This window comes from Dromiciops gliroides, chromosome 2 (genome assembly GCF_019393635.1).
Source record: "Dromiciops gliroides isolate mDroGli1 chromosome 2, mDroGli1.pri, whole genome shotgun sequence".
NCBI classification, from domain to species: Eukaryota; Metazoa; Chordata; class Mammalia; order Microbiotheria; family Microbiotheriidae; genus Dromiciops; species Dromiciops gliroides.
This window is the reverse complement of record NC_057862.1, coordinates 191,744,052-191,760,103: the sequence shown is the minus strand read 5'-3', so window position 1 is coordinate 191,760,103 and position 16,052 is coordinate 191,744,052. Positions and strand designations below refer to the sequence as shown.

The 16,052-nt window shown below is 44.5% G+C and overlaps 1 protein-coding gene across 1 annotated transcript in view; it reads left to right on the top strand.

Annotated features, from left to right (window-relative positions):
* INO80 (INO80 complex ATPase subunit) overlaps window positions 1–2,448 on the top strand; it is a 91,961-nt gene extending 89,513 nt beyond the window's left edge. Inside the window, 1 exon segment of the mRNA XM_043983217.1 lies at window positions 555–2,448. Coding sequence (XP_043839152.1) covers window positions 555–772 — 218 coding nt within the window. The 3' untranslated portion in view covers window positions 773–2,448.
* The last annotated feature ends 13,604 nt before the right edge of the window (window positions 2,449–16,052 follow it).

Below are 16,052 nucleotides of genomic sequence, written 5' to 3'. Positions count from 1 at the left end.
TTATAGAAGAAAGGGAGACTTGAGTTTGGGCCTTAAAGCATGGATTAAATTTTAGATAGGTAGAGGATGTGTACAGACATTCCAGGCAAAGAGAACAGTACTGGTGAAGCTAGGCAATTGTGGTATTCTCTGGGCATTCTGCTGGAATAAAGGAAGATCTCCTATGATGGAAAAAGAAATACCTCCATGGTGTGTAAGCTAGATTTGTTTTTGTTTTTCTTTTTTCTTTCTTTTTTTTTTTGTGAGGCAATTGGGGTTAAGTGACTTGCCCAGGGTCACACAGCTAGTAAGTGTCAAATGTCTGAGGCCAGATTTGAACTCAGGTACTCCTGACTTCAGGGCTGGTGCTCTATCCACTGCGCCACCTAGCTGCCCCTGTTTTTCTTTTTAAAGAACTGTCCCCTAATTCTGACCAGGAAATAATGACCATCACATGAGACTGTATCTAGGGGAGGCAAGTATGACCCAGATTTCTAGCAGAAAGGCAGCTTGATTGGTGTGTGGGACTGATTTTTTCTCTTTTCTTCTCTCTTGCTTTGTCTCCCTGTCTTTAGGAATCTCTGCCAGTAGCCCCCTACAAACATCACTCATTCGACCAGCTGGACTTGCTGACTTTGGACCTTCAAGCGCCTCTTCTCCCTTGAGCTCACCTTTGAGCAAGGGAAATAGTGTCCCTGGGACTCCCAAGAGCCTCAATGTTACCAGCAGCCTGACCCCTGACCCGCTGATCCGAAAACAGGGCAAAGGACCTCATCCCCCTGGGGGACGATAACCACCTTGGGCCTCTTGAGCTTTTTTCTACCAAACTGGGGCCCCGTGCCCTTCCTGCCAGCTGATGGTTTCTGGATGACTGCCCTCTTTGGCATCCTGCATCTCCAGGGAGGGAATGGAGGTGAATAATCCCAGCACAGTGAGGACAGGCAGGTGGCTGATCTGAGCACTTTCATCACCTGTTTCTCAAAATGTTCCCCTTCAGGATGCCTATAAGAAGAGGTCCCAGAGGCAGGAATCAATCCACCACATCTCAAATGAACTTTACAGCCAAGTCTTAAACCTCTCACTGGGAAAGGGCCATATTTGTTACCACCTTCAGTCCTACAAACTTCTGCTATTCCTGCCTCTGCCCTTCTTCCTACTTTACCCTCTCAAGATAGAGTGGGCTCTACCCAACTCTTAGGGATTCGGTATCTGGCCTCCCAAGTCCCCTTAAGGATCGGGGGTGGGCAGCATTCTGCCTCTGGGCACATGCCTTCTAAAGGAGTACAGGGTATGAGGAGTGGGTCTTGTGCCCATGAGGAGTGCTCCACAGAGATTTCTAGGTCTGAGATTTTCTGAAAGGGCAGAAAGGAGGAAATCATGTACTTAGCCTCCTCGTTACCACAGCTTAGTCCATATAAATGATCTCTGGGGACCTCCCCCCAAGGTCACCAGAAACTCCCCTCTGACCAGAGTCAGCTCTGCCATTGCACCATCCTGCCCCTAGAGTGGCAACATGATGGGAATTGAGCATCGGAAGAGGTGGTGTAGGTTGGGTGAGAATGACTAGGGAGAGTCTGAGGTGCTGAAGCAGCACTTCCTTCAGGGCTTCTTTGCCTAGACCCCCGGAGAAAAGGGCTACAGACCTGCCATTACTCTGTGCAGTGCAGTGGTCTCCCACTGTACCCCCACTGGCCAAGGACAGTCTTCATCACACCCTCTTGTTGTTCATTCCTAGTAATCTCTAGCTCTTCCCCCGAAACCCCCCCCCCCCCCAAGCATCAGCAGCTCCCACCCAAGGGACTGACAAGAGGCCAGTAATGAGAACAGGGTCGTCCGAATCAGGCTCCCTTGCTGATCCTCTCCCAGACTCCCTATGCCCACCCTGAATGCACAGTCTCCCCATCCCCTACCCTTTAATCCCCTGCTTGGCTGTATGCACTGTCTGTATTGCACTGAGAAAGGGAGGGACCGCGGGAGTGGGGTGGGAAGGGAGACAAGGAGGAGATGCCCGTACTGACACCTCACAGCCCAGGGCCTGACCAGTCTGGACATTCTGGCTCTCTCTGACAGAGGGCGGAAAGACAAGTGGTCTTTGCTGGGACCACAAAGGATGGTTTTCCTGCCTGCCTCCCAGCCTGATGTCTCAGCGTGAAGCAGGTGCTTCCAGGCGGCTCAGCCTCTAATTTGCACACCTGAAAATCGCGGAATTGAGTTTAGTTAGATTGATTTTAAAGCCCCTTTTTGGGAGGGGAGTGGGAGTGAAGGGGAATCGTTTAACTTAAATCATTAAGACTCCCCTGCCTAACCCAGACTCCCGTGTACAGATGCTATTTAGAGGGAATCAGAAAAATGCCAAGCCTTTTTTTCTCTTTGAATGTGCTGTCTATTTTTATAACTGAACTTGTACATATGTATAAAGAGAGACACATCTTTCTTTTACTAACTGGAGAAAAATCTTAAATAAAATGGAGTGAGATAATTTTATGTAAATTGGGGCCTCTGTGGTTTGTAAGCTACCTTTCCTTAAGGAACCAAAGTTCTTGGGGAGGGGGGGAGGGGATCAGAAGTGGCAAATGAAGAGCCCTGTGCTATCCCTATGAAGAAAGAGAGGTTTATGTGGCGATGGATGGACTATGAGCCCTCCTTCCGTATCAGCCAGAATTGAGCCCAGGAATCCAACTCTAGCTGTGAGAGAGGCTTGTTGAGTCACATTATCTCTACCACTTCATGCCTGGGGCCCTCAGTGTGTGGGCCTTCAAAAACCAGGTAAGACTTTTGGTTATGACAGGTCCAGGCTCCCAGGAGCTCACTGAGAACTTGTCCAAATCCAACAGAAAGGTTTTATCATGTTAATAAATGCCAAGACAGAAGAGTACTATTCACACTATGTTAGTGTCAGAGCTCCAGCCAATGTGAAATTTAGGGCACCAGCATCTAGAAAAGTTAGGTGAGGTTTGTTTATATATGACATAAAGCAAAACAGTTATTTGTACATTAATAGGTCTGTTTGTAGAGATCACCTTTTGATGAGTTAGAAAGTAAAGAAGAAAAGCAGTTGAGTCTGGTGTCTTGTACTTATCTAAAGCAACCAAAAAGCATTTATTAAGCCAGGCACTGGAGATACAAGTACAGAGTATGAAAACCATGAAATCAATGCCAGCAATTCTAACACTTTTGAATGACACATTTTGTTTCTGAAATTGGGTTAAGGGGGAAAATATTCTTGTAGCATAGCTGATACTATTCAGTATCTGGCCCGTGTAACCATAAACTATTGACAATCTGAAAGCTGTCCCTGATCTCCTTGGCTTTCCTCTTTCCCAGAACTATGACTAGGAGAAAACATTCCTTCTTCCCGTTACAATAGTGGCAGAGATGAGGTAGCTGTCCCTGCACAGCTGCAGTGATATTAATCACTTCTGAGGATTGTCTCTGACCTGTGGCCATCATTGGAAGGAAAGGGAGCTATCAAAACCAGTCCTTGTTTTTCTATCCCAAAACTAACCCACTGAGATCGTTTGGGTTCTTGACTCTGTCATCTTATTGTGTTACCTTGTTTATCCTGATGATACACAAGATGAGCTGAGATCTTGGCTCCAGAATTCTGGTACTCCATTCTGGTCACTGGCAGGTAGTTACTGGCCAACTTGCTTTATAAAGGGTAGTTTGTCCTCTCCAACTTCCATCCCAGCTCAAAATTTCTGGAGATGGGGGTGCAGCTAGGTAGTACAGTGGATAAAGCACCAGCCCTGTATTCAGGAGGACCTGAGTTCAAATCCAGCATCAGACACTTGACACTTACTAGCTGTGTGACCCTGGGCAAGTCACTTAACCCTCATTGTCCCACCCCCCAAAAAATCTCTGGAGATTTTTGGTTCCTAGGCCTCTGCTGAGGTCAGCCCCTTTTTGGGTGCCTGACTCCATCTCAGGGCCCAACCTCCACTAATGAGTGGGCTGATAACCTACCCTCCAGAGAGAGGTGAAGATAGTAAAGATATCCCCTCTTTCTTTTCCTTTCAGGCCCAGTAGGAACATCTAACACTACTCCTTTCCAAAGTTGGCACCTTTGTGCTGAACCTTGTAAGGAGCCCAGAATCCTAAAGGCAAAGTCTCCACTCTTTCAAGAAACATACATTGAATATATATTTCCACTCTGCCATTCACTGGAGTTGCAGATAGAAATGATACTTAAAAGTGAATAGAGGGGGGCAGGTAGGTGTCGCAGTGGATAAGCACCGGCCCTGGATTCAGAAGTTCCTGAGTTCAAATCCGGCCTCAGACACTTGACACTTACTAGCTGTGTGACCTTGGGCAAGTCACTTAACCCCCATTGCCTTAAAAAAAAAAAGTGAATAGAAGGAAGAGACAGGTATATGAATACAAGAGAGATGACTTTAGTGCAAAGGATAGGTCCAGATCCAAGACAGGTAGGTATCCAAGTCAAATGAGAAAGGAGGGTCATTGATCTATATGTAAGCATCCTTGTCAACTTTATATTGACTTTGTTTTAAAATGTAAAATTATGTTCTGTATTTCTTATTTTTATAATACATCCCAATTACATTTTCAGTCTGGTTCAGGCCACACTCTGAGAGTGTTGTAGACCCAGTGGTCTCTTGTTTGACCCCTCTACTCCAAGGCAATGTGCTATGAAAAAATGCAGGGAATAGATGGCTTTCAACCCTCTTCTTCCCAGATCCCCTTATAAGTCTATTTCCCTTCCATTTTGCTCACATATCTTCCAAGGCTGATGGTACATCTTCCCTTTCTCCATTCCAGTCAGACTGACCTATTTGCTGACCCTTCCAAGGATCTCAAACAGCTCAGTTCTGACATGGGCAACCTCCCCTAACTAGGAAAGTAAAAGAGGTGAGCGATGTTATACGTGACATTCTATTATTATCTCCCACCACTCCTTGTCTTTGCACAAGCTGTTTCCTATGGCTGTAATGTCCCTCCTCACCACCACCTTTTAAAACTCCTAGATCCTCTCAAGAAACCTGAGTCTTCCAGTTCTTAATTGCCCTAGTAATTGTTTTTTGTCTACTGCTTCTTTTAATACGCAGAATGTAATCTTGTCTTTTTGGGATCAGGGACTTTTGTATTTGTATGCCTGGCACCTGGCACATAGTAGATGCTTAGTAAATGCTTATCAATTGGCCTTCATCTGGGAATGGAAAGAGGTGAGAGGCTTCAGCAGGTGGAGGAAATAGAGAGTGGTTAGGAGAATATATCTCAGCACTGGGAGAGCTATGTGAGAAGGCATGGAGGTAAGAAATAAGATGAGAACAAAGAAATGTGAAAAGGTCCAGTTTGCTAGAATGTGGAGTCTGAGAAGGGGACTAACAAGAAAAGACTAGAGGTAGATTGATGCCAGATTGTGTGAAAAGCCGTTAGACTTGACATAGTAGCTAAAAGTCATTGAAGGTTTTGAGTGGAGGAATGACAGAGCAGAATGATGCTTTAAGACGATCTTTGGTAAGAAGTGGATTGGAGGGGAGTTAGGTTAGAGGCAAGAAAGCCAATTAATCTATTACACATAATCTATTTAGGTGCCATGAATCAGGTGGCAGAGAGACAGTTTGCAGTGAGGATGGAAAGCATAGGATCCATTTGAGTAATTGAGTAATGTTGCCTAGGTCAAATCCATAGGATTTGGATGTGAGGCGTGAAGGAAAAGGAAGAATGAAAAAATGACTGGAAGGATGCCATCTACAGAAAGAGCAATAAGAGAAAGGGGCAGATTAGGGGAGGAAGACAAGTCTAGGTAAAGAAATCCAGTAAGCAACAGGATCCGTGACTGGAGCCCTAGGTAAGGATTTGGGAATCAATTGCAGAAGTGAGCTCATCAACAATTCAAGTCTTGTCCCTAACTGTGTGACTCATCACTTTCTGGTCCCCACATAGAAACTACTGTAGTTTCACTACACAGAGGAAAATTTACCCTAGATTATTCATTCATGCCACACGCATTTATTAAGCACTTACTGTATACAAGATAATGTACTAGAAACCAGAGATGCAAACAAGAATCAAAACAAAACTTGAGCCCAGCTCAAGGGCTACAGGTCTAATGTGGACTTGATAATACCTAGAAAGACTTCCTACTGTTGCCCTAGAAACATGCTTGAACCGTGGGCCAGACTCCCAAAGACATGAGTTTAAATGTAAACTAGGGTTATAGGTTTGCTTCTAATCCAGTTTTTTTTTTGTTTGTTTTGTTTTGTTTTTTCAGGGCAATGAGGGTTAAGTGACTTGCCCAGGGTCACACAACTAGTAAGTGTCAAGTGTCTGAGGCTGGATTTGAACGCAGGTCCTCCTGAATCCAGGGCCAGTGTTTTATCCACCGTGCCACCTAGCTGCCCTTCTAGTCCAGTTCTAAAGAAAAGCCAAGCCCTTGATTTAGCCCAACAACCAGGTCAATTTTCCCAGTAGGTCCCAGGTGACCTGGGAACAGAAACAGACTCCAGCTGACTATTTTCTGCATGAGGTTAAAGTCTGAATTCTGACCTGCCACCCGTGACTTCTCCTAGGGTGTACTTGGTCATATCCAGGAAGCCATGTTATTTAGGGAGCATATCTTATTAGCTCTGTGTGACTAACATAGACGGGAAGCAAGACCGCCCCGGGGTTTTGTTGCTGCTGCTGCTGCTGCTGCTGCCTTTCTTTTGCTCTAATTCTCCTTCCCTAAGTGGGGCAGACAACTTCTTAGGAAGGAGTGTGGGCCAAGGGGAACCTGGTTGCAGACCTGTCTTGTGTGGGCTGTCTGAGCCCCTTCAACTGTTGCCCAAGATTACCCACCTCGCAAGTTTCTGTTCTTAATAATTTCCCCTTCCTTATCTCCCACCCCCACCTTGACATCACCAGGCAGTGTGATGATGTCAGGATTTTAGTAGCTGCGTGGCAGGCAAGAGGCTTTTCCCCAAGGTCCCAAACAAAGATAGGATAAGCTTCCCTGATGTTAGGGTGAGGGGAGAGTCATTACTGAGTGTCCCCTCCCCCAAGAGCCAAAGCATCTTTCTGCCTCTAAGTTGGGTTGGCTCTGGCTCATCCCCACTCCCTTCCCTCATATGACATGGACTTGAGTATATACTCCAGCCTACTTAAATTTTCAGTGGGAGCATTTACACTTCAGAAATCGGCCGACATTACAGATCAGGGCTCAGTTTACCGTTCTGCTGATTGTCCACACTTAAGAAAGTGATGAAGAAAATGGAAACAATACAGACTAAAAGTTAAAGTGTGTAGTAGGCCCTTCCCACCCCCCATCCCCAGAGAATCCATTGTTAAATATTTCCCAGCACGCCACTGCCTCTCAATGTCCAGCTTACCACTTCTCTGGACAGTCTCAGGATCCAGAACTGAATACAACATTTCAATTGTGGTCTGACCAGGGCATCTCTTCCTAGCTGTGGCGTTCTCTGTCTGCCACATCACATAGGTGACCCACATCAAGTTTACAATCCTTTAAAACCTCCATATCTTTTTAAAATTTTCTCATTTTTAAAAATGTTTGTTTACCCATATCTTTTTTTTTTTTTTTGCGGGCAATGAGGGTTTAGTGACTTGCCTAGGCTCACACAGCTAGTAAGTGTCAAGTGTCTGAGGTCGGATTTGAACTTAGGTCCTCCTGAATCCAGGACTGGTGCTCTATCCACTGCTCCACCAAGCTGCCCCCTACCCATATCGTTTTCAAACAAAAAGCTGCCTTCTAACCATGTCTTGTAACTGTAAAGTTGATTTTTTTTGAGGGTCCCTACTATAAAGATTTTGCATGTCTTCCAATTGAATTTCATCTTATTTGATACAATCTAATGTTATAACTTGTCCAGATCTTTTGTGTCAAGATCTGGCTTTCATATGCAACATGTTATCTATCCCTCCCAGACTTTTGTGATCTGCAAATCTGCATGTGAGCATACCCATCTATACCTTTCTCCAAGACTACTGGGGGTGGTGGGGAAGTTATACAGGGGCAGCTAGGTGTCATAGTGGATAGAGCACCGGCCCTGGATTCAGGAGGACCTGAGTTCAAATCTGACCTCAGACACTTAACACTTACTAGCTGTGTGACCCTGGGCAAGTCACTTAACCCCAATTGCCTCACACACACACACACACACACACACACACACACAAAGTTATACACACAAGGCCAAGCACAGATCCCTGGGGCACTGCACTGGAGACCTCCAGACAAATTGACATGGAGTCACTAATGACTATTCTTTGAATCTCTTTCCCTGGGGTCTTCTCAAAGAGCCAGGATGAACCTTTGCTTTGAATATGGCAAAGACTCACATCTCCTCCTTTCTCTATTTCCTGGGGGAAATGTCTAGAAAATGACGAGGTTGAAGAGCAGCAGGGCAGGTTAGGAACATGGAAATTCATTTGACTGCCGCCCCCAAACTGGTTGTGTGTGTATATGAAGAGACAGCAAAATGGAAGAGGGTGAGTGACCATTTTCTCCCTGCACAAGTAGGGTCGAGGTCAGTACTTGTTTCCCTCATCCTCATTAGCTAGAATAAGAGAAAAGAGATGGGGAAGGGAAGAAAAGAGGGAATAAGCATTTATTAGGCTCCTCCTATGTGCTAGTCAGAAAAACAAAGGCCTGGAGTCACGAAGACCTGAGTTCAAACCTAGACCCAGAAATTCACTTAACTGTATGACCTTGGGCAAGTCACTTAACCTCTGTTTGCCTTAATCCACAGGAGAAGAAAATGGCATACTGCTCTAGTATCTTTGTCAAGAACCTCAAATGGGGATCACGAAGAGTCAGACACAGCTGAACAACAAGGTGACAGTCACTATGCTAAGTACTTGATGAATATTATCTCATTTTGATCCTTAAAACAACCCTGTGAGGTAGGTGCTGTTGTGATTCCCATTCTACAGATGAGGAAATCAGATGATCCAGATGACTTCCCCTGTAGTGTCTGAGGCAGTATTTGAACTCGTCTTCCAGCCTCCAGACCCAGCACTCTATCCACTTCACTACCGAGCTATCTGGGAGGCTAAATTCCAGTAAGCCACAGGGAGCCAAAGAAGATTCGGACAGCTCAGAGATTTACCTGAAGAATCGGGGTCAGCCTAATCTCACTTGGTCTGTGGGAGGGAGAAGGAGCCTTATCTCTCCACCCCAGCCCTAGCCCTAGCCCCAGCCTTGCCCTGGGACTAGAAGTACCCAAGTCAGCACAATCAGAAACCTGTGGTACAAACTCTCAAGACAGGGCTGGCCTCACAGCCCCTTAGGACACGTACCCCAATGTAGATGGCCACAAGGTATGGAGGTGGGTGTTAATGGGCCACATGGCTGTTTGTGCCTGATCCTGCACTCAGAGAAGAACAGGTGTAGCTTCAAAGGATTGCTCAATCCCAACCTGGGACGGTCTCCAGGTCAGCCCAAGATCTGTCTGAATGTGACTCTCGTGTGAATTAGGATAGGTGCCAGTCCTGGAATGAAACCCAATAGAACAGTAAGCCCCACAGTCCTAGCAACTGAGCATGGGTTCTGCCTCTGTTCCCTGAATCCTGAGGTGGATGGGACAAAGATAGTTAATGTTCCTAGAAAAAAGAATAAAACCTTAGGAGACTGCATAGCCGAGTTTTCCCGTAGCCAACGGTTTACTCCCTTTAGTCAACAAGCATTTATTAAACACCTACTATGTGCTAGGCATTGTGTTGTGGTTGTTGTTGTTCATCCTTCATTTTCAAAGAGAACCTGTGACATCACTGAGTAATATCTTAACTTGTATGTGATAAGCACAAAAACAAAGATACAAAGAAAAGCAAAAACCAAAAATAGTCCCTGTTCTCAAGTAGTTTACAGTCTAATGGGGGAAAACAACATGCAAACAACTATATACAAACTCTCTCTCTCTCTCTGCATGTATATATGTATGTGTATGTGTGTGTGTACACATATATACATATCTATATCTATATTGGGGAGTACAGCTAGGTGGTGCAGTAATTGGGAGGACCTGAGTTCAAATTTGACCTCAGATACTTACTAGCTGGGTGACCCTGGTCAAGTCATTTAACCCTAATTGCCTCAAACATCTGGGGCCATCTCCGGTCATCTTGATGTATATATCTTGTCACTGGACCCAGATGGCTCTGGAGGAGAGAGTGAGGTTGGTGACTTTGCACAGCCTTGCCTCACTTAAATCCAATTTACTGAAAGCTATGGTCCTCTTCAAGAATGAAGAACAACAGGGAACAGCAAGGTGGAGCAGTAGATAAAGCACGGGCCTGGATTTAGAAGAACCTGAGTTCAAATCTGACTTCAGACACTTGACACTTACTAGCTGTGTGACCCTGGGCAAGTGACTTAACCCTCATTGCCCTGCCCCCCGCCCCAAAAAGAATGAAGAACAACAACAATGTGTGTGTATACATACACATACACTATATATATATATATATATATATATATATATATATATATATACACACACACACACATACACACAAACACATATGTACATATACACATATATGCATATATACACAGGATAAACTGGATATGATCAACTCTAAACACTAAAATACATTTGAGAAGTCTGGTGTTTTTTTAATCTGTTTTAGGTGGACATCTTTCTAAAATGCATTGCACAGGCAGCTAGGTGGCAAAGTAGATAAAGCACTGGCCCTGGGTTCAGGAGGACCTGAGTTCAAATGTGACCTCAGACACTTGGCACTTACTAGCCGTGTGACCCTGGGCAAGTCACTTAACCCTCACTGCCCGCAAAAAATAAAATGAAATAAAATAAAATGCATTGCATACTTCCCTGCTTTCTTAAACAGAGGGAAAAGATCTGGAAGTTTTAGTGGACCACAAGTTCAATATGAGTGAAAAGTGTAAAATGGTAGTTAAAAAAAAAAGCTAACACATGCCAGGCTGCATTAAAAAAGGCATAGTTTCCTGAAGAAGGAGATAATCCCATAGTCCTACTCAAAACCTGGTCTAGGCCACCATGTTCAGCCTGAGGTACAAGATTTTAGGAAGTGTTATAAAATGGAGAACATTCAGAAGACAAGATGTTTAAAAGCTCTCAAGATCATACCATATGCAGATCAGTTGAAATACCTGGGCATGGTGAACCTGGAGAATGGATGGCTTGGTGGGGAATGATCTTCATGTATTTAAATAGCGGCCTTGTGGACGAAGCATCAGACTTGTTTTTCTTGGTCTCCAGAGGTCAGAACTCAGGCTATTCAAGACCAATAGGTTCTGTCTCAGTCAGAACAGTGATCAAGCCCTTAGGTTATGTAGGGGATTCTTTTTCAGTTATTGTTTGGACCATTCAAATACCTGAAATAGGAGATTTCTTCCAAATCTGACGTCATCTGACGTGGGGATCCTGAGTACAGTTTACCCCTTTAGTTGATGCCACTTGAGTCATTACTATAGTGTAATACAGTGTTGCCCTTTGGGATCATTTGCCCTTAACACTAAAGGGCCCCAGGATATTCTGCTTTTTTTGGTTTTTCTGTCTCCTCTCTTGTCCATCACCCCTCAGTGGGCCTGACTATGGTAGCCTGCACCCCTTTGGGGCTGGCTATAGGTTTGTGATTGTAATTGTCAAATAACAAGCCATAAACTCCATGCCAGAGCCTGAGGTTCTGTTTAGAGAGACTGTGGCATCTACTGGGTTGCTCAGAGACCTATATTGCTTATTTCCTGGTTCTGGGAAGGTCAGAATCTACCTGGGCCCCAACCTGATATTAATACTTACTAGCTCATGCTTCCCTTCCTGGCAGGAACCAAAGTTTCCCTTGGAGAAGGGGGTGGAGGGTAGGAGATGACACCAGAGATTTCTACACTTTCCTCCCTGTAAGCCACAGCTAGACAAACCTGTGGACCTACATAATATACCTGGGCAAAACATCAGCATCCCATTATACACCTAACCTTTCCAAGTCTCGGTTTCTTCATCTGTAAAATGGAAATAATAATAATACCCATAGCATCTACCTGGCAGTGTTGTTCCTGGGATTTAATGACATAATGTATGTAAAATGCTTTGCAAACCTTAACATGCTTTATCAATACCAGCTCTTATAACCCTTTGGGTATACAGCTTCTCTTCCAACTGGTTCATTCTGGTGTGTGGGTTTGTGTTTGTTTATTCTTTGATTCCATCCATAGCTCAAGATTGGGGCGGGGGGTGGGGTGGGTGGGGGGATTCATAGTGGAATGCAGCAGGGGAGTGTAAGTCAGTTAGTTTTGGTTTGAGGGGCCATCGTTCCTTGCAGTTCAGATCAGACAAGGTGATTGATAACCCTGGGCAGAGGGACTGCTGGCTCAGGCTGTCTCTGGGGGAAACAGAGGAAGAGAAAGACAGTCTCCTGAGAAAAACTGAGGGCCTCCCAGTCTGCTGGTCTCCAGGGTCTGGGTGTATGTGATATGGGGAGGGGGGAGGAGAAAGGGGGAAGGGACCTAGTTGTGAGGTCTTCTCTGTCAAGTAATGAGAGGTATTTTTAGCTGGTCAAATGTTTCTCCATTACTAAGCCCAGAGGATTGGGCTGTTACTAAACACAGTGGAATGCCCAGTGCTGACTGCTTCCAAACCTTGGGCTTCCTTTCCCCACCCCTTCCCTGCAAAGGAAGGCAGGGGGAGGGGGAGGGGGAGGGGTCACCCACAGAGTCAACCCAAATTATAGGGGTGGGTGAGGTGATACTTGGGGGCACCAGATCCAAGGGGACACATTTATGGAGGTAGCTTTTTTTAAAAACCACCTTCCATGGCTGGTTCAGGAACTGTATCATCACTGACGTAGGATTTCAATCTGAAAGGGACTGTCTGGTCCACCCTTTCATTTTGCAGGTGAGGAAACTGAGGCTCTGAGAGATTAAATAGCTTGCCAGAGGTCTTTCAGGAAGTGGGATTTGGCCTGGGGTCTTCTAACTGCAAATCCTTGCTCTTGGCATCACCCCTGAGCCCTTTCCCTCTTCTCCTTCCACCCTGATCACCACTCGCCCATCCATTGTCCCATTCCATCGGGACTTTGCTGGTTGACCAGAGTTGATCAGATAAACTAATTTGAGCTAAGGTATTATGGGGGTTGTTGTTGTTGTTGTCATTTCAGTTGTGTCCAACTCTTCATGACTCCCATTTGGGATTTTCTTGACAAAGATACTGGGTTGATCTTCCATTTCCTTCTCCAGCTCATTTTACAGATGAAGAAACTGAGACAAACAAGGTTAAGTGACTCTTCTAGGGTCACACAGCTAGTACGTGTCTGAGGCCAAATTTGAACTAATAAAGATGAGTCTTCCTGACTCCAAGCCTGGCACTCTATCCACTCCACCATCTACTTGTTCCATTATGGGGTGGGGGTGGGGATGGGGGGTAGTAATGACTCCTTATGTGACAGTTCCCAGAGAAAATCTGTACAATAATTGGAGGCTTCAGCGGCTCAACTTGAGGGAGTTGTCGGGAGTTTCAGGAACTTTAATAGGATTGGGAGGGTGGAGAGAGCTTTGGGGAGAGACAGGAATCTTCTCTCTAGAAATCCCCCAGATAGGACCACACAAGCAGCCAGACCAAATACACCAGGTATATATACCTACATCTCCCCTCCATTAACTTCCCCTCCCAAAGAGGATATTGTACTAAGCACTCTCCAAAGCCCTGCTAGCTCTGAATCCTACTGTGGCATCCCCCTCCTCTTGAAGACATCACACAGAGGCTGCTCTAAACTCAGGCCCTCAGAGGAGCCTTTGCACAATAGGCAGGTACCTGGCTTCAGTCACCCTCTCCTAATTAGTGAGTGTTGTTTACAACTGTTTTTATCTGTATGTTTTATCTTCTTCATTAAACTGCAAGTAGTTTAAGGGCAAAGTCCTAACCAGTAGGACTTCTTTTTTTTTCACCAATTACATGTAAAAAACAATTTTTAACAATCATTTAAAAAATTTTTAATTGCCAAATTCTCTCTCTCCTTCTCCTCTCCCCTCCCTGAGACAGGAAGCAATTTGATATAGGTTATGTGTGTGCAATCATGTAAAATATATTTATATATGTGAAAGAAGACACAGAACAAAACAAAACAAAAAAAAACACACACAAAGAAAGTGAAAAATAGCTTTGCTTTGATCTGTATTCAGAATCCATCTGTTCTTTTTCTGGATGTGGATAGCATTTTTCACCATGAGTCCTTTGGAATTGTCTTGGTTAATTGTATTTCTGAGAATAGCTCAGTCGTTCACAATTGATCCTCCTACAATACTGCTGTTACTGTGTATACTGTTCTCCTGGTTCCACTTACTTCACTTTGCATCAGTTCCTGTAAGTCTTTCCAGGGTTTTCTGAAATCATCCTGCTTGTCATTTCTTATAGCACAATATTATTCCATTATAATCATATGTTCAAGCAATTCCCAATTGATGGACATCCCCCCCCATTTCCAATTCTTTGACACCAAAAACAGCTGCTATAAATATTTTTGTACATGTGGGTCCTTTTCCTTTTTTATGATCTCTTTTGAAAATAGAACTAGTAGGGGCAGCTAGGTGGTGCAGTGGATAAAGCACCAGCCCTGGATTCAGGAGGACCTGAGTTCAAATCCAGCCTCAGACACTTGACGCTAGCTATGTGACCCTAGGCAAGTCACTTAATCCTCATTGGGCCACACACACACACACACACATTTTTTCATATGATATAGATGGCTTTAATTTCTTCATCTGAAAACTGCTTGTTAATAGCCTTTGATCATTTCTCAACTGGGGAATGACTTGTATTCTTATAGATTTGATTCAGTTCTCTAAATATTTGAGAAATGAGGCCTTTATCAGAAATACTGGCTGTAAAAATTGTTTCCCAGATTTCTGCTTTCCATCTAATCTTGGTTGCATTGGTTTTATTTGTGCAAAAATTTTTTAACTTAATGTAATCAAAATTATCCATTTTCTATCTCGTTTGGTCATAAATTCCTCCCCATCCATAGATTTCTGACAGGTAAACTATTCCTTCCTCTTATAATTTGTCTATAGTGTCACCCTTTATGTCTAAATCATGTACTCACTTTGACCTTATTTTGGTATATGGTGTGTGATGTTGGTCTATGCCTAGTTTCTGCCATACTACTTTCCAGATTTCCCAGCAGTTTTTGTCAAACAGTGAGTTCTTATCTCAGAAGCTGGAGTCTTTGGGTTTATCAAACAGTAGATTACTATAGTCATTAATTCCTGTGTCTTGTGTACCTAACCTATTCCACTGATCTACCACTCTATTTCTTAGCCAGTACCAAATAGTTTTGATGATTACCACTTTAACCCAGTTCTTCTGTATCCTAGTTGAAAGCTCTTGAGTTTGTTGCTTATGCTGTCTTTCATTTATTATATTTCAATTCATCAAAGTCCCAGATCCGCCCCCCCCCCCCGCCTCCCACACACACACATACTCCTAAACACACCCTCTTTCATGCTTATCAGCTCCCCTTTGGCCTGCGTGGGGACATAGAAGGAAATGGCAAGGGAAGAAATGACAGGCAGATACATTTCCTGATATGTTCCTGTAGGGGAATGTTGCCCCTGCATTGTCAACAAAACAAGGATGCCTGTGGGAGTAGAAGGAAGGGAAGAGGAATGGAGTGAAGCAGAGCCACAACACCTGTCTTGACTGACTAGAGGTTTGATATATGCTGAGAGCTTTAGATATGACAAGGAAGACGAGTGATAAGTCCATAAAGGAAGCCCTAACTCCTGACTATTCTGAGCCTGTAGGTGAGCTTGTCTGATATGTGGGACTTATGGGGTATTCAGGGACTACAAGCACCTCTGGTTGGAGGGCTTGTTGAGCCCTTTTCAGGGCTGCTCATCCACCTTTGGTGTCCACCTTCACCTAACTTTAACCTGTGGCTACAAAAAGCTGTAGCATACGCAGCAGTACAACCATCTCAGCAACTGGGCTAAGACAGACCTCAAACCCATCAGTGAGTTAGGGGGATGTCTATCCCAGGCATGTGAAGACTTCCCACAATGGAATGGGTAGGCAAGAATAATGTGTTCCAACAACCATGAAGGCAACTGAAGCAGGTGCTGTGGAGCTCTTAGATCTCAG